We start from the raw sequence: 19,269 nt of genomic DNA, 5'->3' as shown, positions 1-19,269 counted from the left end.
TCATTGAATGCATTTTGTGTGAAAGCAATGAAAAATTATTCACATTTTGGTCCACGTACACTTCTGTTTCGCTGACTGTGTGAAGAGTTTTGACAATGTGACTCCAGTTTTGACCAATGCATATTAGCAATTGAAAAAAAGTTTACCAGTAAACTACCAGAATTTTGTTAGCTTTCAAGGTTTAATTTTATAAGATGACTCCTAGTGGCCTTGGATTAGCTAACACAACGTGCCATTAGAACACAGGAGTGATGGTTGCTGATAATGGGCCTCTGTACACCTATGTAGATATTCCATAAAAAATCTGCCATTTCCAGCTACAATAGTCATTTACAACATTAACAATGTCTGCACTGTATTTCTGATCAATTTGATGTTATTTTAATGGACAAAAAAATGTGCTTTTCTTTCAAAAACAAGGACATTTCTAAGTGACCCCAAACTGTTGAACGGTAGTGTACATAAAAACACACTAGTGATCTATAAAGTGATTTATTTTGGGGTTCAAAGTTAAGTTATCTTTGCACATTCCAGTTCCGTATTGAAGAAATGACCACAGCTACACTACTGGGTAAGTCTATACGCTGTAGGCAGAAAGTTCAGCTGGTGTCTTTTTGTACAGCTGATTGGCTGTGGTTTGGTTTTGTGGTCAGAGCCAAGAAAAAAGGACGGGTCCCCTCCTTCAGTAGTCAAGTGAACTCTCATCTTGTGGCCTCGTCTTTTTTTGCCTTCAGCCTAGGGAATGTATCATTCAGGGTATTCAGATGATACGTCAACATCTTCTCTGAAGGCTTTCCATGTCTTTCATCAGGAGCTTTGGGAGACATGCCCAAACAGGTGAAGCATATTCCAGGACAGGTGAAGCATATTCCTGGACAGGTGAAGCATATTCCAGGACAGGTGAAGCATATTCCAAGACGGGTGAAGCATATTCCAAGACAGGTGAAGCATATTCCAAGACAGGTGAAGCATATTCCAAGACAGGTAAAGCATATTCCTGGACAGGTGAAGCATATTCCAGGACAGGTGAAGCATATTCCAAGACAGGTGAGGCATATTCCAGGATAGGCAGAGCATATTCCAGGACAGGTAAATGTCATATACAGTACCAGTCAAAAGTTTGGACAAACCTACTCATTCAAGGGTTTTTCATCAAGACAAAGGGTAGCTACTATGAAGAATCTCTGTTTAACACTTTTTTGTTTACTACATGATTCCATATGTGTTATTTCATAGTTTTGATGTCTTCACTATTATTCTACAATGTAGAAAATAGTAAAAATAAAGAAAAACTCTGGAATTAGTAGGTGTGTCCAAACCTTTGACTGGTACTGTATGTGTGGTCAGAACATCTGAAGACCAGCGCTCCTGGCCTGAGCCCTCTTCAGCATGTATCTAACATGGGCATCCCATGAGAGGTCATAGGAGAGCTGCACCCCAAGGAGCTTAAAGGTGTCCACACGTTCCACTGCCTTGCCGTTCAGGACAACAGGAGGAGGAGTCCATCTGTTTTGAGACTTCCTGAAGATAATAACCATGTCTTTGGTTTTCAGTGCATTGGCTGTGAGGCAGTTTGTCTGACCCCATGCTGTGACTGTTTTCCACAGAAGCTTGCATCTGGCCTGGTAGAGAGATGTTCAGAAAGGGTCAGATCGTCTACATTTTGGATGGGTTCAACACTAGATGGCATCAGGTTTGTCTAGTGCAGAGAACAAACAGGAGTGGGGCAAGGACGCTGCCTTGAGGGACCCCAGCCTGTACTGACTGTTTGATGCAGTAGCTGCGGATTAAGAGCCAGATGTGCTTTGAAGGGCCTAGTCTGCTTAGAGAATGTAGAAGTTGTGCATGGTCGATAGTGTCTAAGGCCCGCGTGAAGTTCGCTACTGGAACAGAATTTACCTTTCACTTTTTACTTGAATTGTCATTTGATCTGGCTTTGGAATTTAGCAGTTTTACCTGTGCCTTGGTTTTGTCTTCGCCCATCGTTTTTCGTTTAGCTGTTTCACTTCGGACACTTCATCTGCTCCACCATGCACCGGTCTGGTAAGGTTGAACGCCTCCTCTCCTACTCAGCCTCCCGACAAAAGCTATTCCCAAATGGGTGTGACTCCTACTCCTGTTGCCTGCTGCACTGCTGCTTGTATCCCACCCAGCGATCTGTTCACTGTCTGCCCTGGCCTGTCTCCCACTGTCTGGTACAGGTACCCCCGCCACACTCCCCCCTCTCCCCTGAGCTTTCAACTCATCTGAATTATTATATATATTTTTTTCTGATCTTTGGACTAATCTGAATTTTTTATGTAGGCTAATTAGCTTATGAAACATATTATGTGAGCTTTACTCAGAAACACTTTAATTAACTAGCAAAGGCCTGCTATTTATTTATTTTATTGAATTTAATTTGTATAGCCTACTGGACTCATAGAGCGCTACTCTCGCATGTTATTTTGTTGGGGAGAGTGACTCTTTGAACTTACAATAGCTAGTCCCAAGCCATTTTGTTTTTTTCTTGTGCTTTGTGCTGTTTGCTTCGTGACTCCTGTTTGCTTTGTTGACTATGAACTTGCTTGTTTACCCGACAGATAATGTTTGTTCCGTCACTCGCGACTCTGACTCTCTATTGGTTACACTGTCTTTTGGCCTCCCATCCCATTCTAACCACCTCTCGCCGGCTTTGTATTCATGTTACCTGATGAAATTGCTGTACAGTATGATCTTGTTGCCATCTGATGCACATTCAAATGTCATAGAAAATCAACACTGCAGAGCTCTCCCTGTCCTCTGCCGTGCCCTGATTGTATTACCGCTGATGATATCTGGAAATATGCTTGTACACCTTGGCCTGTCTACTGTTGTTTTGGTACAGCCTAGCCCATCTATTGTTACTATAGAACAGCCTGGCCTGTCTACTGTTGCTATAGTACAGCCTGGCCTGTCTACTGTTGCTATAATACAGCCTGGCCTGTCTACTGTTGCTATAGTACAGTCTGGCCTGTCTACTGTTGCTATAATACAGCCTGGCCTGTCTACTGTTGCTATAGTACAGCCTGGCCTGTCTACTGTTGCTATAGTACAGCCTGGCCTGTCTACTGTTGCTATAGTACAGTCTGGCCTGTCTACTGTTGCTATAGTACAGTCTGGCCTGTCTACTGTTGCTATAATACAGTCTGGCCTGTCTACTGTTGCTATAGTACAGTCTGGCCTGTCTACTGTTGCTATAGTACAGCCTGGCCTGTCTACTGTTGCTATAGTACAGTCTGGCCTGTCTACTGTTGCTATAGTACAGTCTGGCCTGTCTACTGTTGCTATAATACAGCCTGGCCTGTCTACTGTTGCTATAGTATAGCCTGGCCTGTCTACTGTTGCTATAGTACAGCCTGGCATGTCTACTGTTGCTATAGTACAGCCTGGCCTGTCTACTGTTGCTATAATACAGCCTGGCCTGTCTACTGTTGCTATAGTACAGCCTGGCCTGTCTACTGTTGCTATAGTACAGCCTGGCCTGTCTACTGTTGCTATAGTACAGCCTGGCCTGTCTACTGTTGCTATAGTACAGCCTGGCCTGTCTACTGTTGCTATAGTACAGTCTGGCCTGTCTACTGTTGCTATAATACAGCCTGGCCTGTCTACTGTTGCTATAGTACAGCCTGGCCTGTCTACTGTTGCTATAGTACAGCCTGGCCTGTCTACTGTTGCTATAGTACAGCCTGGCCTGTCTACTGTTGCTATAATACAGCCTGGCTTGTCTACTGTTGCTATAGTACAGTCTGGCCTGTCTACTGTTGCTATAGTACAGCCTGGCCTGTCTACTGTTGCTATAATACAGCCTGGCCTGTCTACTGTTGCTATAGTACAGCCTGGCCTGTCTACTGTTGCTATAGTACAGCCTGGCCTGTCTACTGTTGCTATAATACAGCCTGGCCTGTCTACTGTTGCTATAGTACAGTCTGGCCTGTCTACTGTTGCTATAGTACAGCCTGGCCTGTCTACTGTTGCTATAGTACAGTCTGGCCTGTCTACTGTTGCTATAGTACAGTCTGGCCTGTCTACTGTTGCTATAGTACAGTCTGGCCTGTCTACTGTTGCTAGCCCTAATTCTGACTTGTGCTCTGATGATTTGTGCTCTCGTAAAAGCTTGGGTATTCTGATCACTAACACTGGAACCGTGTTATCTAATTGATCAATAGAAAGTGTGGGTTCACAGCTCCAATCCAGATGTGTTAGTAATTACTGAGACATGATTAAGAAAGAGTGTTCTGAACACTGACGTTTACCTTTCTGGTTATAACCTTTTTCTCGCTTTATTGGCTGTAGCACCGGCCTGTTCCCTACTTGTCCTAAGCTCTCTCCTGGCCCCTGAATGTGTCCTGCTAGGTGACCTAAACTGGGACATGCTTAAACTGCCTGACCAAATCTTAAAACAATGGGGCTCCCTAAATCTCTCTCAGATCTTTACCAATCTCACAAGGTATGACCCCAAGCACCCAGAAAAGCCTACTCTCCTTGATGTTATGCTCACAAATAATCCTGATAGGTTTAAGTCTGGTGTTTTCTGTAATGACCTTTGTGATCACTGTTTTACAGCCTGTGTTCGTAATGGCTGCTCAGTTAAACGACCTGTCCTGATTTGTCATAGATGCTTACTGAAAAACTTTAATGAGCAAGCCTTCCTTCATGACCAGGCCTCTGTAAATTGGTATAGAATCAGCTTGATTTTTTTTTATCTTTTCAGTGCTATTGTTAACAAGCATGGCCCCATAAAGAAAATGAGAATTAAAAACAGGTTCAGCCCCTGGTTCGATCTGGCAGAGTTACTCCACCTCAAGAGCACTATTTGGCGAAAGGCTCTGCACACAAATATTCAGGTTGACTGGCTGTCATTCAGGCATATGAGAAACAAGTGTACTCAAGCTCACTGGCTGTCATTCAGGCATATGAGAAACAAGTGTACTCAAGCTCACTGGCTGTCATTCAGGCATATGAGAAACAAGTGTACTCAAGCTCACTGGCTGTCATTCAGGCATATGAGAAACAAGTGTACTCAGGCTATCCAGAAGGCCAACATTAGTTACTTTAAGGTTGCAGTTCTCTCTCTGTGGGTCTAACCCCAAGAAGTTCTGGAAAACGGTGGAAGACCTGGAGAATAAACCCTCCTCACAGCTGCCCATGTCCCTTAATGTTGATGATGTGGTTGTTACTGACAAGAAGCACATGGCTGAGCTCTTTAATCACCACTTCATTAAGTCAAGATTCCTTATTTGACTCAGCCTTGCCCCCTTGCCCATCAAACACTTCCTTATCTCCCAGCCCTTTTAATGCGACTAGCTCTTCCCTCTTTTTCCACTGTTAACAACACTTGTGGCTGCTTCGCGTGATGTATTGTTGTCTCTACCTTTTTGACCTTCGTGCTGTTGTCTGTACCTAACAATGTACCATGTTTGTGCTGCTTCTATGTTGTGTTGCTACCATGCTGTGTTGCTACCATACAGTGTTGCTACCGTGTTGTGCTGTCATGTTGTGTTGCTGCCATGTTGTGTTATTGTCTTAGGTCTCTCTTTATGTGGTGTCATGGTGTCTCTCTTGTTGTGATGTGTGTTTTGTCCCACATTTTTATTTTAATCCCAGCCTCCGTCCCCGCAGGAGGCCTTTTGCCTCTTGGTAGGCCGTCATTGTAAATAATAATTTGTTCTTAATTGACTTGCCTAGTTTAATGTCATAGCGTTGACTATCATCAAAAACTTTTAAGGATTAGCCCCTTTTGTTACATTTTCGCCTAAAACGACATACCCAAATCTAACTGCCTGTAGCTCTGGCCCTGAAGCAAGGATATGCATATTCTTGGTACCATTTGAAAGGACACACTTTGGAGTTTATGGAAATGTGAAAGGAATGTAATAGAATATAACACAGTAGATCTGGTTAAAGATAATACAAAGAAAAAAACAACCGTTCTTTTGTACTTTTTTTGTACCATCATCTTTGAAATGCAAGAAAAAGGCCATAATGTATTATTCCAGCCCAGGTGCAATTTAGATTGTGGCCATTAGAAGGCATCAGCGTATGTGCAAAGTTTTAGACTGATCCAATAAACAATTGCTTTTCTGTTCCAAATTTTGTATCAAGACTGCCCATATGTGCTTAATTTGTTTATTAATAACTTTTCATGTTCAAAATTCACTGTAATAGCTACTGTAAAGTGGACAGTGCAGCTAGATTATCAAGATTTTAAGCTTTCTGACAATATCAGATATGTCTATGTCCTGGGAAATGTTCTTGTTACTTACAACTTCATGCTAATCGCATTAGCCTACGTTAACTCAACTGTCCTGTGGAAGGGACAACGATCCCGAAGAAGTTTTAAATGTGAAGACTGTTAATTTATCAAATCAATTCTCTGTCTGTAATTTTATTATGCGATTAAACTAATCATGTAACTTTAACTAGGAAGTCGGGGCACCACAGTAAAATGTTTAAAGAGTTTCTATTTCCTGAATTATAACTCTTCAGATATTTTCATATCTTATCGATTACAGTCACTTATTAATGTATTATTATCTCATCAGTCATATTCTGAATGTGAGAAACCCTTGGATATCTGCACGAACCCTAACATAGATCATGAATCAGCGATATACACATTGGCTTAATTATTGATTTACTAACTAACTTAATCAATCAATTAATTACATAAACACACACACATAATATGTCATACAGACATTTGATGGGGGCACGTGTGTGCTCCACACCAGACAGTGCAGGGTAGACAAGATTCTGCAAGTCAACAGGGCCATGAGGCTGCTTTACAGGCTCACGAGTCAGAACAGGTATTCTAAGCACAGTTTTTTTTCTTCCTCTACAAGCCTCCGTTTAAAAAGAGCTGCTGTCAGTTTCTGCATTGCTCAAAATAACCTTTTAAGTGAGCATATTGAAATCTGTGATACTTGGTATTGCTAATACGCAAAGGAAATGTATTCACAGAATGACAAACTATTATAAAACAGGTAAGGCAAATACATTTAATCAATGGTCTAAAATTGTATAAAAAGAGTCAGTGTTAGTCTTAACCAAAGGAGATTAGTGGAAACTTAATTGGGGAGAACGGGCTCGTGGTAATGACTGGAGCGGAGTCAGTGGAATGGTATCAAATACATCAAACACATGGTTTCCAGGTGTTTGATGCCATTCCTTTTGCTACGTTCCGCCCATTATTATGAGCCATTATGGTCTTAACCAGGACTGGAGGGCAACAAGATGGCTCCACGGCCATAGTGAATGTTAACCTGGGCAGCTCGCAGCTGGGTTTCCCTTTGTAGTCCGTGATAGTTTTGCAAGCCCTGCCACATTCAATGAGCATAGTAGGATTCGATCTTAGTCCTGTATTGACACTTTGCCTGTTTGATGGCTCGTCTGAGGTCGTAGTAAGATTTCTTATAAGCGTTCTGTATTAGTGTCCGGCTCCTTGAAAGCGGCAGCTCTAAACTTTAGCTCAGTGCGGATGTTGCCTGTAACTCATGGCTTCTGGTTTGGGTATGTACTGTATGTACGGTCACTGTGGGGTCAACGTCATCAATGCACTTATTAATGAAGCCGGTGACTGATGTGGTAAACTCCTCAATTTTATCGGATGAATCCCGGAACATATTCCAGTCTATTGAGCGTGTTACTGGTACTTCCTGTTTTAGTTTTTGCTTGTACGCAGGAATCAGGAGAATAGAGTTATTGTCAGATTTGCCAAAGGGAGGGCGAGGGAGAGCCTTTTTTAAAGTTATTCAAGTGTAAATTATCAAATTTACCATAGATTACCTGTTAATTACCAAAATGACAGAAGATTCTGGTAAATTTGGTAAATTAGTGGTATCGACAAGACCCAAAGACCGTTCTCTGAATAGATTGTTCCCTCTTCCTCCCTCAGTAGCAGACGAGAAGAAGAAGGATGGAGAGATGGAGAATGATTTGAGTGACACAGAGGACATATCAGACATGACAGACTCTCAGAAGACCAACAAGCTGTCAGAGATCTACTCCACCACCATACCCAGTGTGGACTCTGCCATGGAGTCCTGGGACGGATCCGGCATTGACGCCGGCTACGGAAGCCAGGGTAAAGACTAGTGGTAGACATGGTGAAATGTGTGGAAGGGTTATGGTTATGGTTAGGGCCAGGGTTGAAGCTAGGGTTAGTGGTAGACCTATACATGGTGTTATAACGTAGTCCTGGGATGGCTCAGGAATTTACACTTGCTACGGCAGCCAAGGTGAGACCAGTGGTAGACCTATACAGGATGTCTATAGGGAGACCAGTGGTAGGCCTATACAGGATGTCTATAGGGAGACCAGTAGTAGGCCTATACAGGATGTATATGGGAAGACCAGTGGTACAGTAGGCCTATACAGGATGTCTATAGGGAGACCAGTGGTAGGCCTATACAGGATGTCTATAGGGAGACCAGTGGTAGGCCTATACAGGATGTCTATAGGGAGACCAGTGGTAGGCCTATACAGGATGTCTATAGGGAGACCAGTGGTAGGCCTATACAGGATGTCTATAGGGAGACCAGTAGTAGGCCTATACTGGATGTATATGGGAAGACCAGTGGTACAGTAGGCCTATACAGGATGTCTATGGGAAGACCAGTGGTCGGCGTATACAGGATGTCTATGGGAAGACCAGTGGTAGGCCTATACAGGATGTCTATGGGAAGACCAGGTCCGGACTACCTCAGCCATGATGCTATCGTCCATGTTTGCTTATACAGGTTGAAAAATAGAAATATAGTTGTTTTATTATACCCTATCCACCTCTTTCTCATGGTCCTTCCATTTGTTGTCTCGTTTGTGTAGAGCATGTTCTCTCTCTCTCTTTCTATGTTGTGTCTATTTAACTCTATATGGCCCATCTCTCTCCCTCCCTCTGCAGGAACCTACATCCACCAGGCAGCAGGCATCGCCCTGCACCCCCATGAGTGGAGGAGTGCCAAGCAAAGGAACAGCCCCCCACCCCCGGCCCGCCGTAGTAAGAACTACCCTTTTAGTGACGGGGGCTTCAGTGAAGACGACTGGGACAAACCGTCAGGGTAAGACTCACTGTGGATACCCCCTGTACGGTGTACATTTCAGGACATCCTCAAGCCTCAAGCCTCACATCTCACCCCTCCTTGTATACTGTACTTACTGTGGACACTGTAAAGTGTGTAGGTGATATGCACACCTCATATACGCATTCAGGGTAAGACTCACGGTGGACTGGAGATCTCATGGTAGTAGCAGGTCTTTACAGGTTGCAACTAGTGTTGGAAATTTCTGGTACGTTTTCCCCAAATTCCTACGTTTTCCAGATATCTTGGTTGGAAGATTCCTGGAATCAGGAAGCAATAAGTAGAAAATTAACAATCCTCCAACCAGGATTTCTAGAAAACCTGGGAATTCTTGGAAAACAATGGAAGAACCCGTGACAGTATCAGGTGTTTGCAGGTTGAAACAATGGTAGGCCCCATAACAGTATCCGTCTTTGTAGGTTGCTTCAATGGGAAACCCAATGACTTTACCAGGTCTTTGCAGTTAGCAACAATGGAAGAACCCAGGACAGTGTCCGGTGTTTGCAGGTTGAAACAATTGTAGTCCCCATAACAGTATCCGGTCGATGGAAGGCCAATGACAGTATCCCATATTTGCAGGTTGCAGGGTTTTTCTAGATATTACACAAGGACCTGTGCAACCCTCATGACAGCACAGCCGTTAAATTCTGATGAAGGCAGATTGCAGTCGAAACTTTGGTATTTCTGAAATGTAGGCTTATTGCTTCTGAGCCACGAGAGTGCAGCTTTTCTGCTCTATTTGCCTCTACACTCCTAGAAAAAAGGGCTCCAAAAGGGTTCTTTGTCTGTCCCCATAGGATAACCCTTTTTGGTTCCAGGTAGAAACCTTTTTGGTTCTTCTGTGGAAAGGGTTCTACATGGAACCCAAAAGGGTTCTTCAAAGGGTTATCCTATGGGGACAGCCGAAGAACCATTTTAGATTTTAGATAGCACCTTCTTTTCTAATAGTGTAGCTGTGTGACCTCAGAGCTGCTTGTGATGTCGCCATCACTAAACATCTGAGTGTCATGAACTGTCCCTGCCACTTAGGGTCATTTAACTGTCCACTATGATGCCTCTGAGTCAGTGGTACGTTACATAGAATGTTATAATGATCACCGAGCGATGGGGGCTTCAATAAAGATGACTAGGACACACATTCAGGGTAAGACTCACTGTGAGACAGACTCTCACTCAGAGATATCACTGAGACCCACAGACTCATGTCTGAATACCCCATAACAGTACCAGGCATTTTGCAGGTTGCAAAAATGAACTACTCATAGTCATGAACTCAGAACGCCTTAGACTAGGTGCTTCATGTTAGTCCACAAAGTCCTGTGCAGCCTTCGTGACATCAAACCCACCTAAAGCTGGACTCACAGATAGGGCTGCAAAAAAGTCACGTCATTGTTTCTGCCTGAGATTGGATTTTACCTCTAGTTGTGTGCTCAAGGCCTCAGAGCTGCTTGTGACGTCATTATCACTAAGTCACTAGTGGAGAGGGTAATGTATGAGTGTATCAGCCTCCTCTTAGCACCTCCTCTAAGGCTCTGGCCCCATGTGTACTCTACCATCCAGGCTGTATCACAACCGGCCATGATTGGGAGTCCCATAGGGTGGCACACAATTGGCCCATCATCGTCCGGGTTTTCCCGGTGTAGGCCGTCATTGTAAATAAGAATTTGATCTTAACTGACTTGCCTAGTTAAATACATGTTCAATTGAAAAACTTTTTTTTAAATTAAAATTAACTGCTCTTAAACTATCACATGATGTCTCTGATGCAGGTTTACACAACATGGAGAGACTTACCATAGGTTGATGTTCCCACCTATAGACTATAGAATTACCAGAGCGTAGGTTAATGTTCCTGACTATAGACTATAGAATTACCAGAGCGTAGGTTAATGTTCCCGACTATAGACTATAGAATTACCAGAGCGTAGGCTAATGTTCCCACCTATAGACTATAGAATTACCAGAGCGTAGGTTAATGTTCCCACCTATAGACTATAGAATTACCAGAGCGTAGGTTAATGTTCCCACCTATAGACTATAGAATTACCAGAGCGTAGGTTAATGTTCCCACCTATAGACTATAGAATTACCAGAGTGTAGGTTAATGTTCCCACCTATAGACTATAGAATTACCAGAGCGTAGGTTAATGTTCCCACCTATAGACTATAGAATTATCAGAGCGTAGGTTAATGTTCCCCACAATAGACTATAGAATTACCAGAGCGTAGGTTAATGTTCCCACCTATAGACTATAGAATTACCAGAGCGTAGGTTAATGTTCCCCACAGTAGACTATAGAATTACCAGAGCGTAGGTTAATGTTCCCACCTATAGACTATAGAATTACCAGAGCGTAGGTTAATGTTCCCACCTATAGACTATAGAATTACCAGAGCGTAGGTTAATGTTCCCACCTATAGACTATAGAATTACCAGAGCGTAGGTTAATGTTCCCACCTATAGACTATAGAATTATCAGAGCATAGGTTAATGTTCCCACCTATAGACTATAGAATTACCAGAGCGTAGGTTGATGTTCCCACCTATAGACTATAGAATTATCAGAGCGTAGGTTAATGTTCCCCACAATAGACTATAGAATTACCAGAGCGTAGGTTAATGTTCCCACCTATAGACTATAGAATTATCAGAGCGTAGGTTAATGTTCCCCACAATAGACTATAGAATTACCAGAGCGTAGGTTAATGTTCCCACCTATAGACTATAGAATTACCAGAGCGTAGGTTAATGTTCCCCACAGTAGACTATAGAATTACCAGAGCGTAGGTTAATGTTCCCACCTATAGACTATAGAATTACCAGAGCGTAGGTTAATGTTCCCACCTATAGACTATAGAATTACCAGAGCGTAGGTTAATGTTCCCACCTATAGACTATAGAATTACCAGAGCGTAGGTTAATGTTCCCACCTATAGACTATAGAATTATCAGAGCATAGGTTAATGTTCCCACCTATAGACTATAGAATTACCAGAGCGTAGGTTAATGTTCCCCACAATAGACTATATAATTACCAGAGCGTAGGTTAATGTTCCCACCTATAGACTATAGAATTACCAGAGCGTAGGTTAATGTTCCCACCTATAGACTATAGAATTACCAGAGCGTAGATTAATGTTCCCACCTGTAGACTATAGAATTACCAGAGCGTAGGTTAATGTTCCCACCTATAGACTATAGAATTACCAGAGCGTAGGTTAATGTTCCCACCTATAGACTATAGAATTACCAGAGCGTAGGTTAATGTTCCCACCTATAGACTATAGAATTACCAGAGCGTAGGTTAATGTTCCCACCTATAGACATAGAATTATCAGAGCATAGGTTAATGTTCCCACCTATAGACTATAGAATTACCAGAGCGTAGGTTAATGTTCCCACCTATAGACTATAGAATTACCAGAGCGTAGGTTAATGTTCCCACCTATAGACTATAGAATTACCAGAGCGTAGGTTAATGTTCCCACCTATAGACTATAGAATTACCAGAGCGTAGGTTAATGTTAAAAATTGTCAAAGACCCCAGCCACCCCAGTCATAGACTGTTCTCTCTACTACCGCATGGCAAGCGATACCGGAGTGCCAAGTCTAGGACAAAAAGGCTTCTCAACAGTCTTTACTCCCAAGCCATAAGATTCCTGAACAGGTAATCAAATTGCTACCCGTACTATTTGCATTGTGTGCCCCCCCCACCCCTCTTTTTTACGCTGCTGCTACTCTCTGTTTATCATATATGCATAGTCACTTTAACTATACATTCATGTACATACTACCTCAATTGGGCCGACCAACCAATGCTCCCACACATTGACCTACCGGGCTATCTGCATTGTGTCCTGCCCACCACCCGACAACCCCTCTTTTACGCTACTGCTACTCTCTGTTCATCATATATGCATAGTCACTTTAACCATATCTACATGTACATACTACCTCAATCAGCCTGACTAACCGGTGTCTGTATGTAGTCTCGCTACTATATATAGCCTGTCTTTTTACTGTTGTTTTATTTCTTTACCTACCTATTGTTCACCTAATACCTTTTTTGCACTATTGGTTAGAGCCTGTAAGTAAGCATTTCAATGTAAGGTCTACAGTCATGGCCAAAAGTTTTGAGAATGACACAAAAATTAATTTTCACAAAGTCTGCTGCCTCAGTTTGTATGATGGCAATTTGCATATACTCCAGAATGTTATGAAGAGTGATCAGATGAATTGCAATTAATTGCAAAGTCCCTCTTTGCCATGCAAATTAACTGAATCCCCCCCAGAGAATGTCCACTGCATTTCAGCCCTGCCACAAAAGGACTAGCTGACATCATGTCAGTGATTCTCTCGTTAACACAGGTGTGAGTGTTGGAGATTACTCTGTCATGCTGATTGAGTTCGAATAACAGACTGGAAGCTTCAAAAGGAGGGTGGGGCTTGGAATCATAGTTCTTCCTCTGTCAACCATGGTTACCTGCAAGGAAACACGTGCCGCCATCATTGCTTTGCACAAAAAGGGCTTCACAGGCAAGGATATTGCTGCCAGTAAGATTGCACCTAAATTAACCATTTATCGGATCATCAGGAACTTTTAGGAGAGCGGTTCAATTGTTGTGAAGAAAGTCCATGAAGCGCCAGGACTGTCTCCTAAAGTTGATTCTGCGGGATGGCACCACCAGTACAGAGCTTGCTCAGGAATGGCAGCAGGTAGGTGTGAGTGCATCTGCACGCACAGTGAGGCGAAGACTTTTGGAGGATGGCCTGGTGTCAAGAAGGGCAGCAAAGAAGCCACTTCTTTCCAGGAAAAACATCAGGGACACACTGATATTCTGCAAAAGGTACAGGGATTGGACTGCTGAGGACTGGGGTAAAGTCATTTTCTCTGATGAATCCCCCTTTCTGATTGTTTGGGGCATCCGGAAAAAAGCTTGTCTGGAGAAGACAAGGTGAGCGCTACCATCAGTCCTGTGTCATGCCAACAGTAAAGCATCCTGAGACCATTCATGTGTGGGGTTGCTTCTCAGCCAAGGGAGTGGGCTCACTCACAAGTTTGCCTAAGAACACAGCCATGAATAAAGAACGGTACCAACACATCCTCCGAGAGCAACTACTCCCAACCATCCAGGAACCGTTTGGTGACGAACAATGCCTTTTCCAGCATGATGGAGCACCTTGCCATAAGGCAAAAGTGATAACTAAGTGGCTCGGGGAACAAAACAGCGATATTTTGGGTCCATGGCCAGGAAACTCCCCTGACCTTAATCCCATTGAGAACTTGTGGTCAATCCTCAAGAGGCGGGAGGACAAACAAAACCCCACAAATTCTGACAAACTCCAAGCATTGATTATGCAAGAATGAGCTGCCATCAGTCAGGATGTGGCCCAGAAGTTAATTGACAGTATGCCAGGGTGGATTGCAGAGGTCTTGAAAAAGAAGGGTCAACACTGCAAATGTAGCAGTGTAGGTTCCGTCCCTCTCCTCGCCCCAACCTGGGCTCGAACCAGGGACCCTTGCACACATCAACAACGCAAGGGGAACAACCACTTCAGGTCTCAGAGCGAGTGACGTCACTGATTGAAATGCTATTAGCGCGCACCACCGCTAACTAACTAGCCATTTCACATCGGTTACACTCACCCCCCCCCCCCCCCTATTTGACCTCCTCCTTTTCCGCAGCAACCAATGATCCGGGTCAACAGCATCAATGTAACAACCTGGGCTCGAACCAGGGACCCTTGCACACATCAACAACTGACACCCCACGAAGCATCATTACCCATCGCGCCACAAAAGCTGCGGCCCTTGCAACGCAAGGGGAACAACCACTTCAGGTCTCAGAGCGTGTGACGTCACTGATTGAAACGCTATTACCGCTAACTAACTAGCCATTTCACATCGGTTACACTCACCCCCCCCCCCCCCCCCCCTATTTGACCTCCTCCTTTCCCGCAGCAACCAATGATCCGGGTCACGGCCCCAATGTAACATCGGTTACACAAATACTGACTCTTTGCATCAACTTCATGTAATTGTCAATAAAAGCCTTTGACACTTATGAAATGCTTGTAATTATACTTCAGTATTCCATAGTAACATCTGACAAAAACATCTAAAGACACTGAAGTAGCAAACTTTGTGGAAATTAATATTTGTGTCATTCTCAAAACTTTTGGTCACGACTGTACACCTGTTGTATTCGGCTCACGTGACAAATAAACTTTGATTTGATTTGACAGGACACTAGTCTATCTCCTGTTTCTATAGCGTGAGGCAGTTTGATATACTCCCTGGACAGGACACTAGTCTATCTCCTGTTTCTGTAGCGTGAGGCAGTTTGATACACTCCCTGGACAGGACACTAGTCTATCTCCTGTTTCTGTAGCGTGAGGCAGTTTGATACACTCCCTGGACAGGACACTAGTCTATCTCCTGTTTCTGTAGCGTGAGGCAGTTTGATACACTCCCTGGAGAGGACACTAGTCTATCGCAGGCCCATTCCCCCAACCTATCCACTTTTAAAGCTGAGTGCCAAGCGAAGTCTTGGTATGACATGGCCGGGGGGTCGAACTCCCAATCTCAGGGCGGATGCTCTAATCACAAGGCCATTGAGTTGGTCCTGCTTCAACAGTATAATATAATAATAATAGGCTTTGTAATATGCTGTGATGTATTATACTATTCTTGTAGCACCAGGAAGTGAACGAGGAGGAGCTGTTGAACTAATGGTTCCATTATCCAACACGTTTCAGTCTTGCTGTCTTAAATCAAACTTACACTACAGCCACAGCTTGGCTTCTGGTAATAACCTGCATCAACCCACTTAGCATCTAACATATAGAAGATTTATATCAGCTATTAGAATACATCGATGTCATTAAAACATTCAAAAATTGTAAAGATTGAAAGCCTGTCTTTTTTATTTGTTTTATTTGTTCACGTACCTCTTAGCCTCTGTCTCAACTCTCTGTCTCTGTCTCTGTCTGTACTGTCTGTCTCTGTTTGTACTGTCTGTCTCTGTCTCTGTTTCAAATCTCTGTCTCAACTCTCTCTCTGTCTCAGCTCTCTGTTTCTGTCTCAGCTCTCTGTTTCTGTCTCAACTCTCTCTCTGTCTGAACTCTCTTTCTCTGTCTCAACTCTCTGTCTCTGTCTCAACTCTCTGTCTCAACTCTCTGTCTCAACTCTCTCTCTGTCTCAACTCTCTTTCTCTGTCTCTGTCTCAACTCTCTGTCTCAACTCTCTTTCTCTGTCTCTGTCTCAACTCTCTGTCTTTGTCTCTGTCTCTGTCTCTCTCTTTCTCTCTCTCCCTCTCTCTCTCTCTCTCTGTGTGTGTCCCAGTCCCTGTCTCTCTCTCTTTGTTTTTGTCTCTCTCTCTGCCCCCCCCTCTCTCTCTCTATTTCTCTCTCGTCTCAAGTGTTCAGTGTCACAACTGTGAATTCACACTGTAGGGCTTCATGTACCATTCTCCTCTCCTGTCATACACACTGTAGGGCTTCACGTACCATTCTCCTCTCCTGTCATACACACTGTAGGGCTTCACGTACCATTCTCCTCTCCTGTCTTTTCTTTGCTCAAACAACCCTTAAGCATCGTTCTTTGGGTTCATCATTTGGTCATTTCTTTTCCCCCTGACCGGCACATTTACATTGACATTTTAGTCATTTAGCAGACTCGCTGCTGTTACATCAGCTGTTGTTGTTGAAGGCCTGTTGGTGAGCTGTGGGAGTTTTGATAGCTGTGTGGTGGTCTTTCAGGGCTGCTCAGTTGTAATGGTTACTGTGTTGCCAAAGATACACCAGCCAAGCTGACAGCAACTTCATCATAAAAAATAAAAAATAATGTATTTAACTAGGCAAGTCAGTTAAGAACAAATTCTTATTTACAATGACGGCCAACCCCAGGTGGCGCTGGGCCAATTGTGCACCACCCTACGGGACTCCTAGGCACGGCCAGATGTGATACAGCCTGGAGTCAAACCAGGGACTGTAGTGACGCCTCTTGCACTGAGATGCAGTGCCTTAGACCACTGCGCTACTCTAGAGCCCGAGTGGTGCAGTGTTAGACCATGAGGACATGTTCATGTACCGACACGTTACATGTAACACGTGTTGTTCTTGATGTCACAGACACACCAGCCAGCTCACTGTGATGCCATCAAATAAAATACAGTTGTATTTGTCACATGCTTTGTAAACAACAGGTGTAGACTTGCAGTGAAATTATGACTTATGGGCCCTTTCCAGCAATGCAGAGAGAAAATAAGAGAAACGGGCCTCCTGAGTGGTGAAGCGGTCTGAGGCACTGCATTTCAGTGGTCTGAGGCACTGCATTTCAGTGGTCTGAGGCACTGCATTTCAGTGGTCTGAGGCACTGCATTTCAGTGGTCTGAGGCACTGCATTTCAGCGGTCTGACGTGCCACTACAGCCTCGGGTTTGATCCCAGGCTGTGTCACAGCTGGCCGTGACCGGTAGCCCAGTAGGGTGGTGCACAATTGGCCCAGCGTCGTCCGGGTCAAGGGAGGGTTTGGCCCGGAGTGATTTCCTTGACTCATCGTGCTCTAGCGACTCCTTGTGGCCGGAGCCTGCAAGCTGACTTCTATCGTCAGTTGAGCGGTTTTCCCTCTGACACGTTGGTGCGGCTGGCTTCTGGGTTAAGCGAGCAGTGTGGTAATATGCAGTGCGGCTTGGCAGGGTCATGTTTGGGAGGACGCATGACTCGACTTTCGCCTCTCCCAAGCCCGTTGGGGAGTTGTAGCAATTAGACAACACAATTAATAACACAATGACTAAATACACAATGTCTAACGGTAACTTGGCTATATACTCAGGGTACCAGTACTGAGTTGATGTGCAGGGGTACGAGGTAATTGAGGTAGATATGCACATATAGGTAGGGATAAAGTAACTATGCAACGGGATAGATAATAACAGCAGCAGTGAATATTATGAGTCAAAAGAGTTAGTGCAAAAGGGTCAATACAAATAGTCCCGGTAGCTATTGGTTAACTATTTAGCAGTCTTATGGCTTGGGGGTAGAAGCTGTTTAGGGTCCTGTTGTCATCTGTGGATCTGTTGGGGCGGTATGCGAATTGGAGTGGGTCCAGGGTATCTGGGATGATGGTGTTGATGTGAGCCAATACCAGCCTTTCAAAGCATTTCATGACTACAGATGTGAGTGCTATGAGGCGATAGTCATTTAGAAAGGTTACCTTGCTGTTCTTGGGCCCAGGGACAATGGTGGTCTGCTTGAAACATGCAGGTATTACAGATGGGGTCAGGGAGAGGTTGAAATGTTAGTAAAGACACTTTCCAGCTGCTCTGAGTACGCGTCTTGGTAACCTGTCTGGCCCCACAGCCTTGTGAATGTTAACTTGTTTAAAGGTCTTACTCACATCGGCTATGGAGAGCGAGATCACAAAGTCGTCTGGGAAAAGCTGGCGCACTCATGCATGGTTCAGTGTTGCTTGCCTCGAACCGAGCATAGAAGGAATTTAGATTGTCTGGTAGGCTCGCTTCACTGGTCAACTCACAGCTGGTTTCCCTTTGTAATCCATGATAGTTTGCAAGCCCTGCCACATCCGACAAGCGTCAGAGCCGGCGTAGTAGGATTCGATCTTAGTCCTGTATTGACGTTTTGATTGTTTGATGGCTAATCGGAGGTCATAGCGGGATATGTTATAAACCTCCAGATTAGTGTCCTGCTCCTTGAAAGCGACAGCCATAGCCTTTAGCTCAGTGCAGACGTTGCCTGTAATCCATGGCTTCTGGATGGTATACGTACGTACAGTGAGGGAAAAAGTATTTGATCCCCTGCTTTTGTACGTTTTCCCACTGACAAAGAAATGATCAGTCTATAATTTTAATGGTAGGTTTATTTAAACAGTGAGAGACAGAATAACAACAAAAAATCCAGAAAAACGCTTGTCAAAAATGTTATAAATTGATTTGCATTTTAATGAGGGAAATAAGCATTTGACCCCCTCTCAATCAGAAAGATTTCTGGATCCCAGGTGTCTTTTATACAGGTAACGAGCTGAGATTAGGAGCACACTCTTAACCCTCCCGTTGTCCTCCTATTATGCCTACTCCCCGTGTCCCCCCCTGGGTCACCCTCTCCCGTCTTGGCTAAACACCCAGTGGGCACAAGTGTGACAGTATGCGTG

General features: G+C 44.0%; 1 protein-coding gene across 1 annotated transcript in view; it reads left to right on the top strand.

Annotated features, from left to right (window-relative positions):
• Positions 1-19,269, top strand: part of grip2b (glutamate receptor interacting protein 2b) — a 202,976-nt gene that overhangs the window by 144,296 nt on the left and 39,411 nt on the right. The window contains 2 exon segments of the mRNA XM_082967512.1: positions 7,916-8,104; positions 8,921-9,077. Of these exon segments, the coding sequence (XP_082823638.1) occupies positions 7,916-8,104; positions 8,921-9,077 (346 nt within the window).

Source organism: Salmo salar, chromosome 22 (genome assembly GCF_965601325.2).
Source record: "Salmo salar chromosome 22, fSalSal1, whole genome shotgun sequence".
NCBI lineage: Eukaryota > Metazoa > Chordata > Actinopteri > Salmoniformes > Salmonidae > Salmo > Salmo salar.
The sequence above is the reverse complement of the archived record's forward strand: the minus strand, read 5'-3'. Positions and strand labels throughout refer to the sequence as shown.